The sequence below is a fragment of the Delphinus delphis genome, chromosome 1 (assembly GCF_949987515.2).
Source record: "Delphinus delphis chromosome 1, mDelDel1.2, whole genome shotgun sequence".
Taxonomy (NCBI): Eukaryota; Metazoa; Chordata; class Mammalia; order Artiodactyla; family Delphinidae; genus Delphinus; species Delphinus delphis.
Genome location: NC_082683.1, coordinates 78,534,543 through 78,560,927, shown reverse-complemented (window position 1 = coordinate 78,560,927; position 26,385 = coordinate 78,534,543). Strand labels below are relative to the sequence as shown.

The 26,385-nt window shown below is 41.8% G+C and overlaps 1 protein-coding gene across 7 annotated transcripts in view; it reads right to left on the bottom strand.

The window, feature by feature from the left end:
- Nucleotides 1–4,717: 4,717 nt before the first annotated feature.
- LRRC8D (leucine rich repeat containing 8 VRAC subunit D) overlaps nucleotides 4,718–26,385 on the bottom strand; it is a 113,877-nt gene continuing 92,209 nt past the window's right edge. For all 7 annotated transcript variants that reach the window (XM_060025266.1, XM_060025284.1, XM_060025275.2 and 4 more), the window contains one exon: nucleotides 4,718–7,644. In XM_060025266.1, the coding sequence (XP_059881249.1) occupies nucleotides 5,075–7,642 (2,568 nt within the window). In that variant the 5' untranslated portion in view covers nucleotides 7,643–7,644 and the 3' untranslated portion in view covers nucleotides 4,718–5,074. The remainder of the gene's footprint in view (nucleotides 7,645–26,385) is intronic.

The following is a 26,385-nucleotide window of genomic DNA, read 5'->3' as shown; positions in this document are numbered from 1 at the left end:
CTTTACACCTGGGTGATTCCTTTGGGCAGGTCTTCCCCTGAAACTACTCTAGCCAATTTTCAGGGTGGGCTACTTGGCAGTTCCCCAGGGACATTCGGAAAAGGCTCTGAGCAGGTTATCCCATGGTTGAGTGAGCTTCAGGCAGCTAACCCAGACCCAGCCTGAAGGTTAAAAAATGCAACGGGTCTGATTAGCTACCTGAGCTTGTGAAGGGTGTCCATGGGCTGAGCACGAGTGCCTATGTCATTAGAGTAGCTGTAGGACCTTCAAAACCTCAGACCCCTCGGAGGATGATATATAATTAATTATGATCATAAGCAGTAGACTATCACCCTTCTTTCCTGTGGTTGCTATGGTGAACAAACAGTATGGTTGCCAGCAAGAGCGACTCGGGGGCATGGAAGTTGGTATAAACCAGAAGCACCAGCAAAACCTCAACTCCTCCCCAAATAGGGTCCAGCAAGAGGCTGATGGGAGAGGCAGAATCCAACGGTGGTAGAAACATTGGTCACCAGCGCTATCCTCTTCCCAGCCCCTGATGATGGCCAGCTGACTCGTTCTCGATAGGTGTGTTATTTTGGATAATGCTTCTCAAATTTTTACACGCCTGTAAATCACCTGAATATCATCTTGTTAACATACAGATTTTGATTCAATAGGTCTTTAGGTACTGCTGCGTGTGTCAGAGCCCTCTATCCACAGAGGCTTAGACAAGACAGATTTTTTTCCTTCTTTATGTAGCCCTGCTCCTTGAAGTTGCAGGGCCCAGGCTGCTTCTGCCCTTTTGCTAGGCCACGCCGGGTTTGTTGTCCTGGTCTGTACAGTCTTCATTGCACTCGTTTCTGTATCTGCAGTTTAACCAGCAGGCTTGGGGAAGGGAAGGGCATGCCCATCTCCTTAAGGGCCTGATCGAGAAACTGCACGTTCCTTGTTCCACTTTTTTGGCTAGAATTTAGTCACTTGGCCACATCTAGCTTCAAGTACGGTTGGGAAATATTTTATTTTATACACATTTTATTCTATGTTTGCAGGTGTCCACTGAAAATTCCATGATCACGGAAGGAGAGAATGCATATCAGGGAAGGCTAATAGTCTCCATCACAGTTGGGGATAAAACTAATGACAGCAGAATGTTACTGAGTACTTACTCTCTGCCAGGCACAGTCCCTTATATCATTCAATCTTCACAAAAAATGCCATTGGTAGGCATTATTATTATTCCCGTTTACAGATAAAGAAACTGAGGCTTAGAGAGGTTAAGTCGCTTGCTATGGTCGTACAGCTGAGGCCGAGGCAGGATTCGAATCCAGACACTCACTCCAGAGCCTGAAATCTTGGGAGCAAAGAAAGAGCTGATTATAGAGACAGCAAGCAGGACAGGGGCAGTTTCTAGCAAAGGTGTCCTGCAGCAGTGGGAGGGTGCTGGGTCATGAGTCAGAGATCCAAGTAAAAACATCTTACTCATTTCCACGAGCAAGTTGTGGCTTGGGGCAATTTGTACATTGTATTTCCAGAGGCAGAAGGATGAAGACAGCATAGCTATTCTTCTTTGGAGTTGTAAGACTTGTGAGTTAAGGGGCGTATTCCCCTGAGTGGCATGGGTATGACCGTCTCGAAGGCGTGTGGCCTGCTGGTCTTCTGCCCCCTCCCCTGCAGCAGACACCACTCTGAATAGCTGGTGCACTTGTCCCAGAAGAGCCACAACTGGCCAGGGACAGATGGGGCCACTGCTCTGTGTCACAGTCACAAGTTAGAGGACATTTGAAAACTGTTTTCCAGGCTTTTTTTTTTCCCCTTCTTTTCATGAAAGGGGCTTTTTGTTAGTACTGCCTTTGTTTAGGGATGATAAAGGGACCATTTTATTGGAATGAATTACTGACTCAAGTGCTGCCAGAGGTCTTAGCGAGAGGATAGCCCTCTGGCTTCACTTCAGCAGGTAACCAATGGGCGTTGGTCTCAAGGGCATTTTGGAGTTTGCTCCATCAGCAACTTTGAGTATAGTTGCTGGCCGAAGTCGAGTCCAGGGGAGGCAGTCAGAGACAGTACTAGCAATAATATTAATAAAGTATAACACCTTTTCCTTTGCATATGAAAAATGTCAAACGATCAGGAGGACTGTTGTCCAGGACTTACAGAGAATGATCTCTTTCTACCCACTACTAAATTGCTAAATCTCCACTACTAAAATGGGGTCCCAGTAACAATCTCAGCTCATCTTTCTGAACCTCTGAAAAAGCCAATCCTCTCTGCAGAGCCAACTGAATGTTGGTGGAAAAAAAGTCAAACAGCTGAAAACAAGCCAGATTCTCTAAGACTCTGTGGAATTCACATAGACATGAAACATTTAAAGATACTTTAAAATAATTTTCTTCAAGTGGTGCTCCAGGGACTTTACAAAAAGATATGAAAATACTAGTAAGCCAAACTTGTACATTTTAACTTGTGTTTCCATGTCTAGAGCGTGCGGTGCCAACGTAAATTTGTGAAGACATATGGGTTGACGGTATATTTGGGCCCATAATCTCATCTGCTGTTTTACTGAGACTCCAGGACCCAGTATATTTAAAGTCTGCTAGATGAATCAGCATTTCTTGGGAAGCCTCTTGTAAAATAAGGCTATTTGCAAACAGTGGCAAGGAATGCGGCATTTAAATCAACTGACCGTGAACTCTTCAGAGTTTAAGGAAATCATTAAGGGCTAATCAAATCAATAGAAGTTTGGCTAAGAGCAAAGATACCCCTTGATATTGTCTGAAGGCATGTTAATACCAATCAGCTAGCTCTAAGTGACTGCACCCCAAGTACTGATGAGGAAACAGGTGCCTAAGGGCAGCTGCCAGTGGTCAGGCTGTGGGAAGGTCAGACTGGCTCCTACAGGCGTCTCCTCTGACAAGCAAGGTGAGTTGTGGGTAGGCTGCCACTTGTGCCCTTCAAAAACAACAGGCACTTGTCTTAAGAGAGGAAGGCAAGTTTCCCAGTCCATAAAGCAAGGATCGTAAGGTAAGGTCAGGCCGTTTATCTTACAAGCAAGACAGCGTGGCATCCTTCTAAAGACACTGTACCAATTTCTGCTGGTGGCATTACTATGCAGGGAGAACAGTGCCCTATGTGGCTGGTGGTAAGGAAATGTCCAGGAGTGTTTACAGGCAGAGTTTCTAAGTGCAAAGCTTCCCCGAAGCTCCTCTTTAACCAAATGTGCCCCCTCCCAGCCGTTATTCATGCACAGATTCTGGACACCTTCTGTATTACAACTGTAATCAATCATTTGTATTATTTGCCTAATTGACATGATCTCCCACACTTTGTTATAAACCTCCATGCAGCCAGGGGCTGTGACTTATTCCAACAGTTAATCCCCAGTTCCTTGAACTTGCAAGGCACAAAGTAGGTGCATAATCAATACCAGCGAATAAATCAGTGAATGCTGAGAGAAATGGAAGACGTGTACCTGGGAGAGAATGTGCTTACACCAAAAATCCGCCTCTGTCCTCCGATTTTCTAAACTTGGGCTTTTATAAGCTAGTCTTCTACCTCAAGTCTTTTAGGAGGAGAGGGAGTGGCCAGGATGCTGGGCTGGGGTCAGCTGCTAACTCAGCCACAGTGGCTGCAGCCTTTCCTATTAGCGATACTACTTCTCGAGGTATTTAGAAGCTCTATGGCAAGCAAAGATCACCACCGCTTCCAACAGGCCAGGAGCCCGAGATCAATCTTGGGGAGGAAAAGCAAGAATGTTGAGTCCATCTTTTCACATTCTCTGCAAAATCCTTCAAGCCACGCTAAGGCGTGACAAGAGACTATCCACTGTTTCACTAAATGAGTCCAGTCTTATATGGAGAGGACACTACTTTGTTACCCAGAGTGCTAGACAGTTCTCTTCTCTTGAAACAACACTCCTGTAGAATGGCCTATGAAATACCTGTCAACCAAAACCCACACAGGTGGCATGGAATATTCTGATTTTCTGAGATGGGTTTAGCCACTTTGTAAGTTAGATAAAGAAGGAAAAACTATCATCCAAAAAGTATATTCTGCCAGCATTTCCCCGGCCATGACCCCTCCTAGCTGCAGACAAACACAGGAAGCACAGCCTGTCACTAAAATGAATAGAGATGTAGTCAGTTTTCCAACTCAATGAACTACAAATCCTATTTTTTCCCCCACAACAGTGGAAAGGGCAAGTAATTTAATGATACTTGCTCTGAATTTGTGTTATCTTCCAAATGGTGATATACTGGAAGGATGTTAGTCATCAAGCCATTACATTTTTATTTTGCCTGTAATTAAATTTATTTTAAAATAATATTTTCTATTTATTGGCAGCTCTATAGTAGTGATAGAAAAATGTATCATATAACCAGAACTCCAGACTATCGAAAGACAGCTATGAGTAAGGAGAGCATTCTTTTATTTTTCTTGTTATTTATTCTTAGAAAACAAACAAACAAACAAAACTCCCTCGACGACCTACACACTTTTACTGCATTCCAGGCCTTTCAGAGTGTAAAATCTATAAAATGGGATTCTCAGAAGCGGTAGCACCAGTTAAATATTATAAGAAGTGCTTATTTGAGGTGCTTGAAATTAAAACAAAAAAGAAATCAGTATTTCAGCGAATCTAAATTTACAAGAGTGGACCTGATGCGCCTTCAGAGGTCTGAGCTAAAGGACTATGGCACCAGTTAAGCAAAGTAAATCAAGACACCTCAAAAAAAGGTGGTATAGTAAGAAAATGTCAATTTAATCATTAACTTTAGCAGGCAAGCAATTTGTAAACATTCAGTAGCGGCAGCATCCAAGTTACAAACAATTTAAAAAGAAACCAAGATTAGTGATTATAATTTTTCCTTCCCTTTCCCCAAAAGAAAAAAGAAAAAGATTTGGAAGTGAATGACTTAACACACTACAAACGTTGAACATTCAGTTATGTCTTCTATCAGCCTTCTATGCATCCTCTCTCTTGTATTTTTAAAGGTGTATCTACTCCTAAAATGCATTATCTTGCAATAACTGGTACAGGAGCGCTTGCAATCTAGGAAGTTGTTCCTGCACATGGATGTGCACATCTGATCTCAGTTTAAATCCCATTTGCAAAGGGAATATTTATGTCTTGATTCAATGCTTCTTTGACTTCGAGTGGCAGGGTGTCAAAAAGGTGATCTTCCACAACAAGCCCGCTTTTCTTGAGCAGGCGACACTGGCCCAGCTGGGCTGGCAGGCGGTCCAAGCAGTTCCCTTTCAGCTCCAGCTGGGTGAGCTGGGAGAGCTGACCGATCTTCTCTGGGAGGGAAGTGATGCAGTTCTGCCCCAGATTCAAAGTCCTCAACTTAATGCATTTAAACAACTGTTTTGGTAGAACGTCCACTTTGTTCCCCGTGATATGCAAATGCTGCAGGTTCTGAAGTAATCCTATTTCTATTGGGATCATGGAAATGTTGTTGTAGCTTACATCTAAGCATCTGAGTTTCTGTAAACTAAACACTGCCACAGGTAGGGATTCGAGCTTGTTGTTAGAGAAATAAAGTGACTCCAGGTTTTTGACGTGGGTGATGGAGGGTGGAATGGTAACGATTTTATTATGCCACAATTTTAAACAAGTCAGTCGTTTTAAATGCTGGAAACTGATGATTTCTTCAATTGTGCGTATGTTATTTGACTTTAAATCTAGTTCCTGCAAATTAGAGAGGCTGAAAATAGCATGTGGAATTCTCTCTAGCTCACAGTTCTGGAGTTCGAGCTCGGCGACATTCATCATCTTCTTAAGGCTGTTCAGTACCAAGAGTTTAGTGCCGTCATTATGAACGACTAACCTGGTGAGATGTGGAGCCACATCTGTAATGTTGGAGGGGACTTTGGTCAGATTGCTCTTCACGTGGAGAATCTTAAGGTGCCGCAACTCTCGGAGAGATTCAAGTCCTATCATCTTATTGTTTTCAGAGTTCAAGTTGCCTATCAAGTACAGCTCGCGAAGGTTTTTGAGCAGATACACCCAGGCGGGAATTTCTGCCACGTCGGTGAACTTCACGTGAAGGCATCTCAAGTGATCACGGAGAAAGCTAAAAGCAGTCTGTTCTACTTTTGCAGGGCAGTGGCAGAGGTGAAGCTCTTGGAGATTAGTCATCTGAGAAATCTTAGCAGGAATTTTAGCTTCTGGAATCAGCTCGAGTTTTAGCACATCCAGGTCTGTGAGGTCGAAGACAGCATCGGGCACACCTGAGAGCATAAACAGATGGAGCTCCTGCTTGTCCTGGGCGTTGCGTGACACGTGCTGCCTCAGTTTTTCAAATGTCCACTCGTGGTTCAAACTGATTTCCCTCAGTTTATTTTCACTGACTTCTGACAAGAACACCCCGAAACGCTTGGAATACAGCTGGTCATACTGGTCTACCATGTGTAGAAGGAACGCAAAATCATTTTTGACATCTGGAATGTCACTGAAACTGCTCTCTTCTCTGACTTTTTCAAAAGAATATTCCTTCAAAGGTATCCTGAATAACCAGAAGAGAGTGTAGAGGCAGATAAAACCATAAACGCAAATAATGGATATGTAACTGATGAGCAGTTTTTTCAGCATGTATGCCATGTTGTGGGTGCACTCAAACACCTCGTAACCCGTCAGGTGCTCGACTTTGGGCTTGCAGACGTGTTCAAAGCTGATCGCATTGACGAAGTTTGCAGTGTAGCAGAGGATAAAGATGAACTTGGCTGTTTTGATAACTGTTTGGACCACGTAGAGTTTATAGATCAAGTCACTGTCTTCCACGTGAGCACGGAACTTCCTCACTTTCTCAAACAGGGCTTTGGCCTGTTCCCCGTCCTTTTTGTCCAGGATGGTCATGCTGGGGACTTCAATCACGGGCTTTTCAGCTGAGAATTTGAGGCCAGTTTTGCTGATCATTGGGGTGCTGGCGCTGGGGCTCCCTTCATCACTGCTGGTAGATACGTGCTTTGGTAGAGTCTGGGCACCTGTTATTCTCTGCTTGTTTTCCTCCGAGTCTTCGCATGCTGTCTCAGACAACGCTTTAGTAGTCCAAGGAGATTCAAAGCACTTTCCTAATATTGAAACGAAATGTTCTACTTTTGAGCATGTTTTGGGATATTTGAACCAAAAGTTGCTACTGACCATGAGAATAATAGTATGTATAAGAGCAAGGTACGGAAAGTACTTAGAATACCACGGAAGGGCCAGGTGGTAACACATCTGATTAATAAATACATATTGCTGAAAATCCAAGTTTGTTTTTCGGCCTGTTGGGTCTTTCTTTGCCTCCTGATTTGGAACCGTGGAATCTGTGTGAGGATATGTGGCTCTGAGAGGTATGTCAGGTGTCACAGCAGATGCGCCAAAGGAAATCTCATTCGTCATCCGCCCATCTTGGTCTTGGTCTGTGGCTGACTCCATCTTCGGGATGTTGGTGGTAACGTCGGCACTTCCTGGTGGTGTGTGTGCCTTTGAATTTACAGGAGATGGCAATACTGGCAAGCAGACCACCTGATCTTTGGTAAGTTGCATGGTTCCTGCAAAGATGGCTACCATCAACATAACGACAGCTAGGTAATCCATAAACACGTCCCACCATGGTTTCAGGATTCGGTAAGTTGGTTGAATGTCATTAAGTGAAGCAACTTCCGCAAGGGTAAACATTCCTAGAAAACAGGTGAACAAAAGACATTATGACACAGATGCAAGTGAAAACATTAAATGAGAAAATGCTTTCTTTTTCTAGTTTCTTCTTCCAGTTTCTCCAACCAGCCATTCTCCCTTGCGTCGTGCTCCTCCTATGCATCGTTTCCTCTACCTGGAATACTTCCTCCTCATTCCTTCATGAGGCTATCAGGTTTCTGCTGCCTTTCCCAGGAAGCCCTCCCTGATCCCTAGTCTGGGTGAGGTGCTTCTCTGATGTGCTCCCACAGGACTCTGTACCTCTATCCATCACAGCCCTCATCACACTGGCAGAACCAACTGTTCACTTGTCTGATCCCCCATAAGATTATAAGTTCCACGGGGACAGGGATCATGTCCATTTTCCTTACTGCTATACAGTCAATGCCTGAAACACAGCTGACGCTCAACCAATGAAACACTGTACAGGTTCTTGATCATCACCTTTATCACCATCATCAACATCCAAATTCCTCAAGAACATTTATTCACGGTCTATATATTGTATTGGGCAGAAGAGCATTTTATTAAACTTAATTGCCACCACAAGCAACCTGGACCCAAGCAAGAATAAAAACTCGGGGGCTTCCCTGGTGGTGCAGTGGTTGAGAGTCCGCCTGCCGATGCGGGGGACACGGGTTCGTACCCCGGTCCGGGAAGATCCCACATGCCGCGGAGCGCCTGCGCCCGTGAGCCATGGCCGCTGAGCCTGCGCGTCCGGAGCCTGTGCTCCGCAATGGGAGAGGCCACAACAGCGAGAGGCCCGCGTACCGCAAAAAAAAAAAAAAAAAAAAAAAAAAAAAGAATAAAAACTCGAAGCCAGTCCTCAACATAAAAAGTTAAAGGACCACACAGCAAAGAAACTGGGATTCTTGTAACCAGGGACATTCTGCAGCTGTCATAGTGTCAATGGTAGTTTTCAAGCACATTGTACTTGGGACAGGTTTTGATTCCAGGAGAGAGAAGAAGAGGCTGATTACTTTCCTAGAGGAGGAAGAAAAGGTAAAAAAGGTGGGGGGCAGAGAACACAGCAGTAGAGTACCGTAATGTCACACTGACCCTGAATGGTCACCAGCTCGGCCCAGCATCTCCCTTCAAGGGCGGTAACACCCGAACAACCAACACCAGCACGCAACGACTCCAGCCTCAGATGGCTTTTCTCTTCCGGCACGCAGTTCACGCTGCCACTCCCCAACAAGGGTTTTGGGCCCCTGCCATTTCCTCCAGCCCATTTCCTTTTTCTTCTTTCTGTTGAACTCTGGTGTATTCTTCAAGTCCCAGCTCAAGCACTACCTCTTTCTCAAGCTCCTACCATACTGTCTAAAAATAATCTATTTCCAGTGTTAGTCTCTTCAACTAGCTCTTGAGCTCCTCCTGGGTAGAGACTATGTCTTATTCACCTTTGTATCTACCGTGCCCTATTCTCTCCCCTTAGGAACAGAGAAGGCATTGAGTGATGATGATGATAATGATAGCAGCTATCATTTGTCATCTTCCCTCCATATACCAAGCACCATATCAGGAGCTTTGCATCTGATACAATCCCCTGCTTTTGTACACAGCACATTCCTGAAAATGAATGTATTAAAGTTGAGGTTTGGGGGCTGAGGGAATGGTTCTATTTCCAAAATGCTACACAATCTTATAATATCCACCAGAACTCCTAAAATTAAAAAGATAGGTAGGGCTTCCCGGGTGGCGCAGTGGTTGAGAGTCCGCCTGCCGATGCAGGGGACATGGGTTCGTGCCCCGGTCCGGGAAGATCCCACATGCCGCGGAGCGGCTGGGCCCGTGAGCCATGGCCGCTGAGCCTGCGTGTCCGGAGTCTGTGCTCCGCAACGAGAGAAGCCACAACAGTGAGAGGCCCGCGTACCGCAAAAAAAAAAAAAAAAAAAAAAAAAATGACAAGACAGGTAATACCAAGGATGTGAGGTTGTGGAGCAATTAGAACACCTAAACACTGCAGCTGCAAGTGTGAATTCATAGAACTGTGTTGGCAAGTTTTTGCTTTAATATCTACCAAAACTGAATATATGCAAACTCTATTGCCCAGCAATCCCACTGCTAACTATATACCCATGAGAAATACACATACTCATCAAAAGACATGAACAAGAACATTCCCAGCAGCATTCTTTGCAACAGCCCTAAAATGGAAGCTATCCAAATGCCCATTAGCGCTAGAACGGGAAAATGAAATGTGGTATATTTACAAAGTGGAACATCAGGCAGCAACAAGAAGGAATGGTCTGGTTACAAGGGAATATTCAGTTCATAAAACGTGATCTGTACACTTAAGGCGATGTGCCTTTTTTGTATGCATGCTTCAACTTCAATATGGAGTTTCAAAAAGAAATGGTAAAAGAAGCTGTAGCAGAAACAGCTGCCCTAGGAATGTGCTGGGACACGAGACTGAGGCTTTGCCTCACCCCTGTCCCAAGGCACACACCCAGGCTGGCTGGGGTCAAAGGCCAGGCGAACCCGTAACCTTCGCCGGCAGCCTCCCCTTGCTGTCCATCTTGCCAGCTTGAGAGAAGGGCCTACTCTCCCTGGGGTACAATCTGCCACAGAAAAGAGGGTGCAGGGGTATGAATATACGATGTACAAAAGCTCTGGCTGGTAATAGTTGAACGTATACAGACAGAACACAAGTGGAACACTGCCTGAATTCCATCTAACCTTCACAACATTACTCTAAGTTGCCAAAGTGTTATTACCTCCCATTGACAAGTAAAGAAATAGGCTCATAGGAGTTAAGTTGTGGAAGTCAAATAATTAGCGGTGGAGTCTGGATTTAAAACCTCATTTAAGCCCAAACCACCTGTTCTTTCTACCAAATTCTATCATTTCTTTACTTCTCATGTTTGCAGTGCTTTACAGTTTGCAAGCTACTTTTCCATAAAATATCTCAATTGATTCTCACAATAACCCAGTGAACTAGGCATTATTACTATTGCCCAAGGATATGAGGAAACCTGAGGCACAAAAATCTTAAATGACCTTCCTGAGCCAATTAAGTGACAGAGCTAACAGAATCTTTCATCTTCAAACCTCCTTCTCTATCACGCTGTCATCCAATGACTGAGCTGTTGGCTAAGGCTTGGCCGTTGAAGGAAAGACCTTCTCACTGTTGTCCTTGGCTTTGAAGAGACAGAGGAGTGAAATTATGTAATCATCACCTTCCCTAAAACAACCTTTTATGACACTGACTCAGAATTCAAGAAAACCACAAGTCAGGCACCATGGAGGAGAAGATAGAAATGGCCCGTCAAGGAGCTCCCAGTCTAATGGGGGATGACAAGCAATAAGTGTGCTATTATGACGTGGTAAGAAAACTGCTGACCTGGTTAATGCAAGGTATAGGAGAGGCACAGGACAGGGAAAACTCACATTTGCATTTGGTTAGTGGGAGGATTTCACAAAGATCTGGTTTTTCAGATGAGACTGGAAGGATGGGGACTGCCATGGGGTGGTGGGAATATAATTTTGGCAGAAGAAGTAGCAAGTCAATGACATAGACACATGGGAGAAATTATGTTATAGAAACTACAAATAACTCTAATGTCATTCTATTATTAGTCTAGTATGCCCCTCAATAGGTATCACATTTAATGGGTAAGCCAAGAGATGGAAACGAAGGCACAGATGGTTTAAATGCAGTTATAAGGAAGTGCCTGGGCCATAAGGCAGGAAACCAGTACTTTCCTGCAATGTCAGCCACCGACTAGCTCTTATCTCGAACACAGGACTTCAATTAATGTGTCCGTTCTCCTATTTCACCTATCAAAAACTGGGTGCAGAACTGGGAGTGCTTCAACCACTAACTGAATTAAAGATGCAGTGGCACTTTGAAAATAAAAGTTGCTTTTCGTACATTGTGTATGTGTGTGTGTACAAAGGACGTTAAATACATATTCATATAATATAGTGTATTAAGTCTATTATGATCTTCAGGTGACTTTCTAATCTAAAAGTCAAGTCAATGAGAGAGGAGATCGTACCTAGTTATCTTGAGGCTTGATCTCCTTAGTGAATCAGGACTCAGAATGGCTATAAATGGTTATTAGGGGATTTTTTTTTTTAACCCAAGGAAGGCACATTAATAAGTACTAATTGCGTACATGCTCTGGGCTCTCCTTTATATGTCTGTTGCAAAGAACTTAAAGAATTACATTATAAGGAAGTGGATTTCACATTCCAAGACTTCTCCATGGCACATATGAAAATCAGCTTAATATTCCTGTAAGCAAACATTTCTCATGGAAGCTGAGGAAGCTTTTTGTACTTGAACTGAAAGGGGAATGTTATTGGACTTTGGTTGGACAAAGATGAATCAGAAAATAAAAGAATGGAGCTATATTATTTTATGATATGTGATTCTGTTTCTTATCTTACTGTCATTAATAATGGAATAAACCAATAACCAATTGGTTCAGAACAACCCTGAACCTGACAACCTGTGAATATACTATAAAACACTGAATTGTACACCTTAAATGGGTGAATTGTATGGTATATGAACTATATCCCGGTAAAACTATTAAAATTTAGAAGCTAGACCTCAATCTTTGTTAATTTTATTGCCTAAACTGACTCTCAACTGAAATAGGAAAGTGAAAGTAGATAGGATTATAGCCTAACTGTAGATACTCATGCTAGACTATGTACATTCTAAGTTCAAACATATTTTTAGATGGCTGCTATGTTATTATGATTGAATTGAACTGGCTCTGGAGAAAAGTCTTTAGCATTTTACTTATCCTCTCTAAGCATCCATGCCTCACCTATAAAATCTTGATATCAACACCTCTCAGGGTCATGTGGGTCATGTATTGGAAATACCAGTTCAGGGTCTGACACAAAGTTAAGCCCCCAAAGATGTTCGCTAAATCTGAATGCAGAAAAAGAATCATTAAGGTGAAAGCAAGCCCATCTTAATCAGTCTTTAACTGAAAATGACTGGGCCAATTTCTTGAATTTTGACTAGCATGTAGCACTATGTTCACAGAACTCATTCTGTAATAAACGATTGACAATAAAACTTTGCATTCAATTTCATTTATTCAAAAACATTTCAATTAAAATTTCTTATATTAGGAGGTGGCATATTATACTAGAAAGAGCACAACTTTGATGCCAAAGAGACCAGGATTCAAATCTTGCCCTTTCTTTCCTGTTTATTAGCAGTATAAACATGGTAGTGTTTGCTGGAAAACTTACATTAATGAGATTATTATTAGCACACAGAAAAAGTCTAGCATTAAAACAGAAAAATATGATCACCTACTAAAACTTAAAAAACTTGTCCCATCTGCACTAGGTCTTCATGCCCCTATTAAAAGGAAGAAAGTCAAATGGCTTTGAAATGTCATTTAATGAAAAGAGTTTAATGTAAGAAGCAGCAAATAGCTTGATTAATCAATCTAATACATACACTTCCCACCTAGGTATGAGTTCCCTACCCAATCAAATACCAACTTTCATTTTCTTTTTACAGTGTTCTGTGAAAAAACAATCAGCCTTCTTGGTCAAACTGGGAAAATGGGAGAACACCCAAGAGACTGGTGAGGATCAAGTTCTCAAATCTTACACAGAAATAAGTAAAAGGAAAACAAACTAAAGTTCATAAAGAGGTAATAAGCTACACACTCACTACGAATAACCCTTCCTCAACACCCAACATACGCTAGTGCATGGATACACACACACCATACCCAATTCAGGTACCTAAAATTCATATGGTTAAAGAAAATAAATGCTTCACATATAGAATGAGAAGGAATGATTCAGTTTTTTTCCAACAGAGCTCTGTATTACAGGCATTAGATAAGTGTTAACAGTTATGGATTACAATTATACAAGATACTCTATAGTTGATATAATTCTGTATACAAATAAAACAATTAGTGTTACTCCCTCTTAAAGATTATGATAAGAAATTATACTTTTAAAAGTAGTTTTCTTCTAACACTACTTTGGTTTAGATACCTCAAAAATAACTGAAAAAAATATTTAAAGAAAAAAATTCCAGAGTTTTCAGGAAACTTCTTATATAAACCCTATCAAAATCAGATTCCACACTGGGCAAAACCCACCCATTTAACGCCTGAAAGTAGAGGACTATAAAAATTTCAGAACTTGTTAACTATAAAAAGAACTTTACACAAAGTAGACTTTAGTACCTGTTGGAGGTTTTTCTCTAGAGTACTGCTATTCACAGAGAAAATTTACTTCAAAGCTCAAAGCTGAGAAATGTAACTCTAAATACACTTTAGTAGACCTAAGGCAAAATATCTTAGGAAATATAACAAATGAGTTAACACACCGTTGTGAACTTTTTTGCTTTTTCTTGTAGCTTTTAATTTTAAAAGTCAAGTCCCATGTTTGAGAGCTAGAAATGAGATATTATTCAAGGAACAATACGGAAAAGCCTCTAAATCAATGGCTTCCACATTTTGTTCCACACAACATCAGAGTCTCTTCTACAAGTTAACACTAGCGTTCCCCTTAACCACAAACTCTGGCCAACAGAATTTCAGAGATGCTTCAGGACCTACAGGACTCTCGTAATATACCCTCTACTAGAAACTTCATTTTATTCAACAAATATTTATGGAGTATACTCTGTGTGCTGGATACAGATCCTAGAGATAAAAAGGGGAATAATAATAATAAAGTAGCTGTCCTGACTGAGAAAGCAGCCTGGAGTAAATACAAACAGAGAAAAGAGATAATGGGCAAATGGTTGACTAGCCCCTAAAAAGAGAGCCAGCAGCTAACGGATCTTAATAAGGGATCCAGACAAAGCCATCCCAAGATCAGAACTAAGTGTCTGGTCAAACCTTTACAATCATAATTTCACCCAGTTTACTAGGCAGCCAGTGGGATTTCTAAGGGGAGCTTTATTTGCATTTCGGCTGCTTCTTTCCATCTGTAAGATAGAAACTTAGACCCAAAATGACCATTTTCCTTTTAAGGTCACTCACCTTCAATCTTGCTTCTCTAGAGTATGTCCGGCACATGCCTGAAACTGGGCTAAGGGAAGTGAACTAGGATGGAGCTCCCTGAAACCCTAGCAGCTTTCCATGGTCCTGGGAAGTCTGCCACATTCTCTTCCAGCTGTCTTTGGGACAGAATGCCCCTCTGATGACAAACCCATGGATATCTGCTCTGGATATGGACAGCTGGGAGCCCAGCGGGTTTTATTCCTGGCTTGGTAAAGACTGCTAGAAAGCATGCGAGTACCTTGACCCGGTGCTCTACTTACTAACTCTCAAAACACTTCTTGAAGTTAGGAAAAGATACTCAGACATTGATACAGTGTACCTTGGATAGGCAGCTTATTTAGTTAAAAAAAGCTACTTCGCAGTTTATTAGGGATCTTAGCCATCAGTACTAAAAACGTATGCAGAGTTAGACAATGGTTGCTCATGACCCTTCTGAACTGAGAGCTCCATCAGTCTGGCTAGTTCCCTTTCTCCCTCCACCTGGGTTTGAATCCCTAACCTAAAGGGAGGAGAGTTTCTTCCATCTGCATGTCCCCGGGGCATGGCAGAGGACAGGCACTTAATAAAGGTCTGTAACTGAATGAATCATGCAGCCCTGTAACAGCATTCTAGGAGAGGGCTCAGAAAACACTGAACCTGGGAGCCAAATGCTGCCACTATTAATTACAGTGACACATAAGGTCACTATTAATTATGCCAAAGTCAAAATGACCAGTTCTGACAGGCGTTCTTCACTGTCCAGATGGACAGTAGTACACAATCCTTTGGAACAGGTTATTCTGAAGGTAACTCATTCTGATAGACTATCTGCAGGCAGTTTGGCTCATAATTAAACATTTTACAGGAAAACAAAAAGACAAAGGTAAATTTGTCTTTAAAACCTTCAAAACCTTGACCAGGACAGAAGACTGAGATCTGATTCCTGATGGACAGCAGGTGACAAGCCAGTGTGAACTCTAGGGCAGAGGCAAATGAGCACCAATTAAACACACAGCCAGGTGATGTAAAAGGCCAGAGAGGAAGGAGCGCCAGAGAGGCAAACTCTTCATTATATGAGATAATGAAGCTGCCAGAGCCTCATGCCTTCCTTCTCCTTGTCCGCCGGGGAGTTTGCTGCCCTTCCCCCTGGGCAATGGATGCGGAAGTTCTGATTGCATCTAACTGTGCACATACACACACAGTTTACTAGAGTTGATAAACACTTAAATCAGAAAACCGTGTCAAAGTGTTGAGCGAGTGCCCAGAACGGTAAGTGCTTAATAAGATTAGCCACTGTTATTATTCACTGTGTTCAATAAGCTGTTTCACAGAAAGAACCCTATACAAATACACCTTTACTACTAGTTGTGAAACGAAGTTTGTCTTTCATGATTACTGATATAAAGAGCCATGGAATCCAGATGTTCTCCACTTAGCTTTGGCTTTCAAGAAATTTGGCTAAATTTTATATATGTATTATAAACATTAACTCTTAGCCTGAGTCTTCATTTTTTTTTTTTTTTTTTTTTTTTTTGCGGTACGCGGGCCTCTCACTGCTGTGGCCTCTCCCGTTGCGGAGCCCAGGCTCCGGACGCGCAGGCTCAGCGGCCATGGCTCACGGGCGCAGCCGCTCTGCGGCACGTGGGATCTTCCCGGACCGGGGCATGAACCCGTGTCCCCTGCAACGGCAGGCAGACTCTCAACCACTGCACCACCAGGGAAGCCCCTGAGTCATCATTTAATTATTCACTTACTCATCCCTTCATCCATGAAATATACACTGTATACTCAAGTATTAACATGATGCACATTCCTGGAGAAAACTTGGTGAGCAAATTCAGGCCTATTTCCTTTCTCACAGAGAGAAATGTTTCTGTAACTGGATATAGAAAATGGTCAACTGAGAAGAGCTACCAAGAAGAAGAACAGGCAGAGGCAGATTTGCTGTGCAGTGAAAACTCAAGCTTCCTTCCACAGGCCCCTTTCAAGGCCCTGCACCTACTTTTATGTCTCTAACTTGGTGTTCTTTTTCTTAAAGAGGGCTCTTCCCCCAATTTCAGATTCCAGAAAAGCCAGACCTTCCCTGCTTGCCTGGGATTATGAAGGCGGATAACACGGGACTTTCCGCCAGTCAGTAAGACTGAGGAGGAAATCAGGACTGACATGAGGGGTGAAGAAAGAGTGCACAATGGGCTGGACCAGAACGTCCAAAGGCCGTGTGGAGAGAGAGGGAGAGCAGAAAATACTGAGGAACTAAAAGAAGGTCAGTGACCTGGAGCTTGGGGAGTGAGAGGAACGGGTGGTAGGAGATGAGGCCGTGTGAACGTTTCTGATGGCATCAACCTAAGGGCAGTGGGAAGCCACTGATGTGTTTTTAGTGGAGGGGGGAGGTGGGTTAAGTCAGATTTGTGTCTCTGAAAAGATTACTGCAGGCCTAGTGTACAGGTCAGTGAGGGAAGATGTGAGATGAAGAAGGCAGCTACTGCACTGCTCTGGGCAAAGGACGGAGGGAAAGACTAGGCTGTGACTGATGGAGAACTAAGTGAGTAAAATGGGTGGATTTGTGAGCTAACAGGCCAAAGAAATAACAGCAGGACTCAATGGATTGGATGGGGAGGATGAAGGAGAGAAAGGTGTCAAGGTTGACTCCCAGATGTCTTTTAATTCTCTACTTACTGTTCCATACCCTTCTTCTTTTACATCCATTTACATGGTTTTATTGTAACTGAATCTTTTTTCATAAGCCCTTCAAATCCTTTTTTTCCCCTCATACATCTTCCAGAATCCTTTATTCTTTTCTTTTTCTTCAAGTCCTTTTAAAAAGCAGGTAGGTTATATATAATAAATGAAAAGAAATATAAGCCCTCACATACTTGGCCATGAAATCTATAAGCTTAGATAGTTTGAAAAACATTACTTTAGTGTTATCAACATACAGATGATTGACAGCTATCTTTTTGTAATACTTCTGGGGTGAAGCACAATTTTAAAACCCCAAGTAGTCTGCATTCATCTATATTTGGAGAACACATACATACGATGTATTTCACTGAACATTATGTGCAACATAATCAAAAGGGAGCCAGCATGTAACACCGTAAGAATCCTACCTGTGCTCAAAGCCTGTGATTATTCATGCCAATAAAATCTGGTTTCCGGGATAAACGATACAGAACAGTAAAAAAAAAAAAAAAATAAAAACCCTTTCTTATACCTTTTAAGGGAGACGGGAAGGCAGCATAGTTTCATTCTTCACTGTGCTTTCTTTAGGTCAATATTAAGATGAGTTTACATTTTATAAATAAACAATAGCCAAACAGTAGGGTAGCAATGAAGGTGGAGCAAAGGTATAAGGGGTAATAGTATGAGAACAAAACCAAATATTTTAAACGTGTACAAAGATAATCAAGAAATGGTGTCATTTATGCGCAGATAATCTAGAGTCTTTTTCTGAGCTAATAATTTAAAATGGAATTCAATTCTTAACAAGTTGGTAGCATAATGGATAAGAACGTGGCTTAAGGAGATAGCCTGCCTGAGATTTCATCCCATCTCCACCTCTTACCAATTCAACTGTAAAACAGGAACACAAATAATGTCTCACATCACTTGCTGTGTAAACTTGGGCCTTTGTTTTCCTTATCAGTGAAATGGGGATAAAATACCACTGTGACCAGATACCAAATCACCCAGTATAACGTTAAGCACATAGTAGGATGCTCCCACACTAAATACTCTCCAAAATTGGCCCTAGATGTCCAAAAACCTGGGGAAGGTGGGAGACCTTGAGGAAAACCCAGGATTGAAATGTGGTGGCAACAGGGAGGAAAAAGGACCATGAAGGCTTTGAGGGTGAAAAAAAAATTAATGAAGAAAAGAGAGAAAAGAAAATCAAGAAAACTAAGAGAAGGAGGAGCTGACTTCAAGAGAATAAAGGTGTAAATCAAATACCGCAGAGATAAAGGACAATCAAAACTCTTAAAAATCATGAATGACCTTTGATAACATAATCTCTATTATAGTGTAATTCATTATCAACATTAGAAACCATCTTAGAGTTGACTAAAAATGACCCCAAAGGGTTAGCCTTTTAGAGGAATGCAAACAAGGCCTTATTTTAGAATTAGTCATGATAAATTGGCAAACTTGGTGGAATATCACTTTTGTTCTATTTCAAAGGAGTGTTTATTCATATTCAATTTGCTTAATCTTGTTTCTAAGGACTTAGCACCTATATGTGTAACTCTTGTGAAAATTACAAATGATCTTTAGAAAAGCAGGTCTGATAGGACGTTTAACTGGAAGACTTTCACTAGCTAACATGTGCATGGAATTCATGCTCTTCTCCTTTTCCCCAAATTATAACAAACTAACGGAGCTGTAACAGAGAGCCACAGTCATGATGTTATAATTTATAACATTTGCCCCATTTATAAAGAATTAGTGAAGCTATAAAATGGAACCACAATTGAGCAGTTTGTAAAAAATCCCTAAACCTTTTGAATTGGGAAGGTACATAATTTCTAACTTAGTATGCTGTAAGTTATCTCAGATGAGTTGCTTCTTTGAAGATTACATGAAGATCTTTGACTCTGGAGATTTCGGGATATTTACTTTCTGCTAAAGCACTGCATCTATTTAACTCTGAGAAAACGGCCCAAGGTGACATTTTTGAAAAAATGTGTTAACATGCTTGAGTGCCAATGGTGCCAATGTATTTATTTAAGTACCTACTATTCTAATTGTAGAGATCATTAATGGTGCTTCCCAGCCCAGTTCATGTCGTGGCCCACAGAGAAGAGGACATTTTTACACGCCTTTGGGTAAACTTAAGGGGGTGAACACAGTCAGGCCCGAGGCTTTCAGCTGATGAATGAACTAATATTTCAGCCATCTGGTACTCATTCCTAGAACACTCACTGGGAATTCCAGACTAAAGTATCAGATATTGGATGTAAACTAAGGTCTAAATCTTCTAAGTGACAGAATTTATCCTTCTGAGGTATGATCATTTTTGGAGCAATTAAATCTCATCTTCCTTTCTTTCTCATGAGAGCCAAAACAGTAAAAACAAATCATTATAACCAAGAAACAACTGGCTCATTTGTGTAAACTTTACATGCAACACATGAGAACATAATCATACTGCCTCCTGTCTTGATGGACCAGTCTCACTAGGTAGAGGCTGCCAATGTTAAGACGGAGAGTGGCTGTTCAATCGTTCATCGATTCATTCTCAAACACTATACTTTGTGTTAGGTATTAGGGATTTGCAGTTGAAGATAACTTATCTTGCCCATCAGAGACTTCAGAAAACCTTTGTTGTCATGAAGCCATCAAGTTCATACCATTTACAGTTTCAACAAATATTTGCTTTAGGTGATGTGATAGTTGCTGAGAATATACATAATGTAACAAGATAGATACAGTCCTTGTGCTCCCAGAGCTTAAAGATCTGCCCATGCCTACCTCAGGTATTCTTGAAAAGATGAAGCATGAACCACTACACCATTCTGCCCAGAATTATTTAGGGTACACAGCCCTAAAAATGACATCAAAGTAAGTATCTGACTGTCAAGAAAACTGTGATAACTGAGACCAGGTATATGCAACATAAGTAGACATATAATTCACCTTCTGAACTGGAAAACTCTTGATAGTGACAAATGCTAAACAAGGTGAGATGCCAGGCTATGGTATAACTGGGACTCTCCCAGGAAAACCAGGAGTTGTTGTCACCCTAAGTATGGGCCACATGGGCTGGAAATATCTGATGCCCTTATGTAAGGCATGTATAAACAAGTCTAGATCTTTTTTAGACAAATAGTCTGTAGATACATCCTAACTTTGCTATTTCACACTGTAGTCAATTCAAAGTAGTTGATGTCTCATGATAGTCTATACTACTTTACGAATGGAGACTGACCTTTTATCACGGTAGCATGTTACATATTACAACTACTTTCTAGTAAGAAATGTAGAATTGAAAAAAAAAGGAAAAGAAATAGACACAAACCACCTAAACAGCATTTCCTACACTTTTCCCCAATAGGATAGTGTAGAAAATGATAATATTTGTACTGTACAAAGTGGGAAAACGCTGAAGCTGCTCCCAGGTGGAGTGCTCTGCACTGGGGGCTGAGAGGATCTGTATTTCAGCAAACAGGTACTTATGCTGTTACGTGTGTGCCAAGCCACACCAGCTGAGAAACTGATCCAATATGCAACACACTGACAGGTGACGTTTACTTACACATCTGAGAGTGAAGAATACACGGTGGCAGGATGAATGCTAACACCACTGAGAAAGAATCTGTCAACATTACCTTTCAGAAAATGTTCTGAAGATGGTGACAAAATGCTACCCAAAGTTGTACTAAATGTGAAAATATAAATGGCGAGTGTAGAGGGAAATTCCACGCTATGAGCATTACTCTGTATATATGCTCATGTTTCGGGTGCCACCAATTTTTACCACAGAGGCATTAGTTGAGGATAAGAGCTACAAACTGCCCTTTTTGTTCATATATTCTTAACCCTGAATAACATATATTTTTTTTTTGGAAGGGGAAGGAAATACAGTAGAAGGTGTTGAATGAATCCTACAACTTACATATTGCGACTGCCGAAACCTTCCAGAGTAGGTCCAGATGAGTTTTTCAAAAAGATCACTCACTTTCTGCCAGTTTGACTTTTTAATCAACATAGTTCTTGCTTTCTGTGATAAAGACAACTAAGTATCTTCCAGAAACTATTCTCCCTTTCTACTTTTTGGTAACAGACACTCTGTTTAGCTGGGTGCACTGCGGCCAACTAGAGATAACGTTTCGGAGCCTCATTTGCAACCAGCGATGACCATGTGACGAAGCTGGACAAACAGGCTGTGAGAAGAAGTGACTGTTCACTCCCTGGTAACCTCCACATAGACAAGGCTACTGGACTTGGCCTTCCTTTTCCCCTTTTCCTGCTGGCTAGAAAACAGGGAAGCAGGCACAAGCTCAGAGACCATGTGCTCATGGCAGAGCTGTCCTGCCAGCCCTTGACTGCTCACACCTGGCCTGTTACATGAGAAGGAAATATCTGTCTTATTTAAGCCATTCTACTAGAGGTCTCCGACAGAGCGATTTAGCAGGTGCCACAATTAATACATTTCAAATTACTAAAAAATGCCTCTTAAACAAAAGCATCTAGAAATAGAAAGGTCTGGATAGACTCACTGTGAGTACTCCTTTGTGGTTTCCCAGAACACAAAAGGGTGGGGGATTCTGCAGGAGTAGGGCTCAGGGAATGTGCAACCCTCTCCGATCTAAATTAGAAAGAGACAATAAGGAACCCCTGAAGGGTCTGAACAAAGCGAGTAATGAGATCAGCATTCCAGTTCAGAAAGAATTCTATCCAGAGTATGCAAGGGGGACCAGAGGGAGGAAAGACTGGAGGAAGGGAAATGAGAAGTTTTACTAGTCAAGATGATTTCCAGGTAAACGCAATTTTTCACCGTCAAGAACTAGAATTGGTATAATAAGTTTAAGTAGAGATGTCTAGTAGTCAGCAGACCTGCATCTCAGGACTACTGAGAAGGACCTGGGATGGAATTACATTTTACGACTAATCAGTATATGAAGAGTGAGACCACCCTAGGAGAGTCCACATAGAGAAAAAGGTCAAAGAACCCTGGAGATGACTAACATTTAGGACACGGGTAGAAGAAAAGGATTCAGCAAAGGAGAGGGAGAAGAAAGGGTCAGAGAAGGAAGAAGAGAACTCTGTCCTGGAAGCCAAAGGAGGCAAACACTTCAAGAAGAGACTGGAAGGCAGTAGCACTTATCACAAGCTAGTCAAGGAAGTTAAGGAGTAAAGAAAGTGGCTGCTGGGTCTGGCAGCTGAGAGTCCCCTGAGAATTTGGCCCAAGCTCTCTCCGGGAAGAAGTCAGGCCCACCGTGGGCAAGCAGTAAGTGGGAAAGGGAACGTTCGCTTCTCTTGGCTGGGGAGAAAAACAAAAGGCTGGGAAAACAGCTAGAAGAGGAGGCAGGTTTGATGGAAGGGTCTATTTTTTAGGATGAAAAGGAGCAAGGAGTTAGAAGTTAAAAATAACAGAGTGAGAAAGTACAGAGATGTTTTCATATGTCTGTTTCTCATTTCGAGCATAAAGTTAAACCATACATGGTAAACACATTTCTACTGGGAGCTCTCACCCAAGTAGGTATGTTGTTATGACTACATAAAGGTATCAAGATTAAAGGATTTGTAATTCTATGGAAATTCTTAAACAGAGTTTGGATATATATTGTTTGCTTTTCCCTTCAGCGAGCTGGTAAACATTAACCTTGCTAACCACCATATTATTTAGCCGGTCGTAAAACTTTAAAAGGTCCTTTTCAGAAAAAGTCTAAAGGAAAAAAAAAAAAGTGCCTTACAAAAATAATTCCAAAACTCATATAACTTTGAAAAGAAAACACAGCCCATGGACATATGACTGAGTAGCTCTGTATACGTTCAAGGATTCCAAACAGTGTCAGGCTTTCTCACCCACTGAAACTCCCTTTGAAGGTCAAGCATTGAAAGAACTCAAGTCAGATTACACTGAAAGGAAGAAGGTGGGAAAAGAAATATTTACTATTCCCTAAGGAGAGTGTCAGTGACCTAAAGCAGCTTCATTTTCTCCTCCTTTCCCTGGCCGCAGTATGCGGGGGGAAAAGACGAGGTGGGGAGACCATCTTTGGGTGGCAACCTCAGGCTGCATCTCACCAGGCAACACTGAGACTTCTGCAAACATACAGCAGGAGACAAGAACACCATCCCTACTGAGTGACCAAACACTCACACACTCAAGCTCATTAAATTGTCACATCCTCCCTGAGAAGTAGTATTACTGTTCTAGTTTTACTGAGAGAAAAACTGAGGTTTAGAAAGTTTGAGTTTGACCAAGAACATGTAGCTAAAATACTGTCGACCAGGATTCAAACCCAGATCTGACTGCCCCTACCAAGCCCATAACTGCCCCCTTCAGCTTATTTGAAATTCGAGATTAGCTCAAATTAAATTAAATCCCACCCCCACCAATTCACAAGTTATTAGAAGGAACTCTTAAGCGAAGGAGACAAAACCGTGGTGTTCAAAGGTTGCCTCACGACACAAGGAGCAAAGTCTGAAACGTGAAATTACAATTTACAGCCCGAGCGCCATTTAATAAGAGTATCACCTAATGTCTTTATTATCACCTCAGTTTTTAAAAGCACGTGCATGGATTCCAACTAATCTGATCCTTACAAACTACTGAGAGACAAAGAAATAGTGTCAACTTCGTTTTTTTGGCCAAAAAAACCATTGCAACAAGGAAACGGCATAGCTGAGATTAGAACTGGAGATTTCCATAGCACCAAGTATACTAGAATGGGCCTCTAATAAGTGTTAGAGTCTCACAATTTTACTTATCTTCAGATGTTAACAAAGTCAGACCAAATATCCAGTATAAGCTTGTCTTTAAGTCATGAAGATTTCCTTTTTATTCTGAATTCATTTAATATAAACTGTAACTGTAATTATATAAGTGTAAAGAAGTCATTTGGCCAGCCAGTTCCTAAATGCAACATGTACTAATTACCCATTGTGAACAGAGTACTGCCATAGCTATGATTTCAGGACTATTAAAGGAGGGGCCAAGGGCTTAAATTAGAGGTAATATTCTTACTCAGTAAGGGGACTGGCTATATTTCCTACATTCTTAAAATTCTACTTTGCTGAATAAATTTCCTTTAGTGCTTCTGAAATGATGCCCCACTGGCACTCCTATACACATTCTCTTTCTCTTAAATTAGGCAATAAAAAAATTGACATTAGAGAAAATATTTCTACCTATTACTTTTAGTTATGGAGTCATTGGTTACACAATCAAATCCACCAAGTTTCAGCCTGGTAATCTATACCTAATGGCGACTTTCCATGAACTATGGCACGCGAGGAGGTAGTGTGTTTCTTAAATGACTCAGGTCTTTATTCACTAATAATATAACAACAAGCAGAAGAAAAACCAGACCTGAATTGCACAAGCATGATAGTAATACCACTGATATAAATTACAGGCCTCCTCTAAATGACTGTCACCAATCTCACACAGAAGTTCCTGCCCAGTAAAATCTGCGTTAATTGGTTTTCTTTCTGTTGTTGAAAAACAGACAGTGAGCCAGCTCAGGCAGCATCATGGGAATTTCAGACACACACACACACACACACACACACACACACACACCCTTACACACACACACACCCTTACACACACACACACACACACCCTTTAAAGCCCAAGTGAGTACATCTAGTTTTTAAGGAAATACTAACAAGGAACAGGTTGAGGGTATTTTCCACTGGTTTAAAAACAAAGCATTCTACCCGTTAAAAACAATAAATCTCAGAATTATAGAAACAGGAAGCAGCAGCTGGATTTATCATCCTTCATTTCCTGAGAGTGGTAGTAAGGAACTCCCCCTTGAGACTAAAGCAATGGCGGGGTTAGCCTCCTTCTGCTGGACCCACACGGCCCCCATGCTGCGGCTGCTTGCTCCAGGGCTGGCTGGCCACTTCAAAATCGCCTTGCTCACTGTACCTTACAAAGCTTTCTGTGCCCAGGCCCTACATTTTGAGAAGACAAAAAATGTGACTGGAACGTAAACACACATAGATAACTACCCTGATCCTAGAAGAGCCTAGCTCTCATCTCTCCTAGGCTCACTCCCGGAGGCTTTGGGGGGACACCACCACACTCTGAGTGGCTCTGAGCCTTGGGCCAGGGGCTATGTTGGAAAGAGTAACATAGTGGCTGGGTTCGGGCTTCCTCCAGCCACTTGTGATTGTAGCTGAAAGGACTTAGTCTCTCTCAGCCTCATTCTCTCACGTGTGAAATGGCAATGAGACTCCACCCACTTCACAGGGGTGGGATGAACAGTAAAGGAGACTATGAGTGTGAAAATACTTTGTCAATCACACAATAACAGACTAGAGGAACAGTGATATACATCCTTGCAGGAGGGGTTCTACCAGTTCGAAAGCTTTCACAAATATTATGGTTTCGTTTCATCCTCAAAATGATACATGGAGATAAAGGCGGCAGTGGAAGCGTCCTCATCAACACTATCATTGTTGTTTTAAAAATGAGCTAGTCTAGAGAAACACAATAGGAAAACTGTGTCCTAGCTCCGTAAGTGAGCATCCAAATCATCTGAAAACATTTCTGGCAGCACATGAGTGGTAAGTACTAGACGAGGAGTCACGAAAGCCGTTCACATTTCAGGTCGGCTACTCTTGGGCAAGTCCCTTAACCTCTCCAGGCAACATGATTCATCCATTTGTCACCAGACTAGTGGGAGACAAAAACAAATTAGACCTGGTTCCAGCAATTGAAGAACCCACTTGGAGGCAAGGGTGGGGGATGGAAAGAAGTGACATATAAACAGATTAACTACAAAACAGTACTTACTTAAAATATAGAGTATGAACAAAGTGCCTCGGGAATCAAAAAGCAGGAAATGACTAACTTTGTCTGGGGGACTCATGGAAGAATTCCTCTCATTTGTAAATTGGGAAAAGAAGGAAATCAGACGACATATTTATCAATGTCCCTCTTGTGGGCTAAAACTCTGAGAAAACTAGGCTTAGAGAGATTGTAAGCAACATTAATACACAGCACAACTCCTCTTATACATCCGCTCAGAGCCCACACATCAGTGAAAATAATTTAGGTGGCTT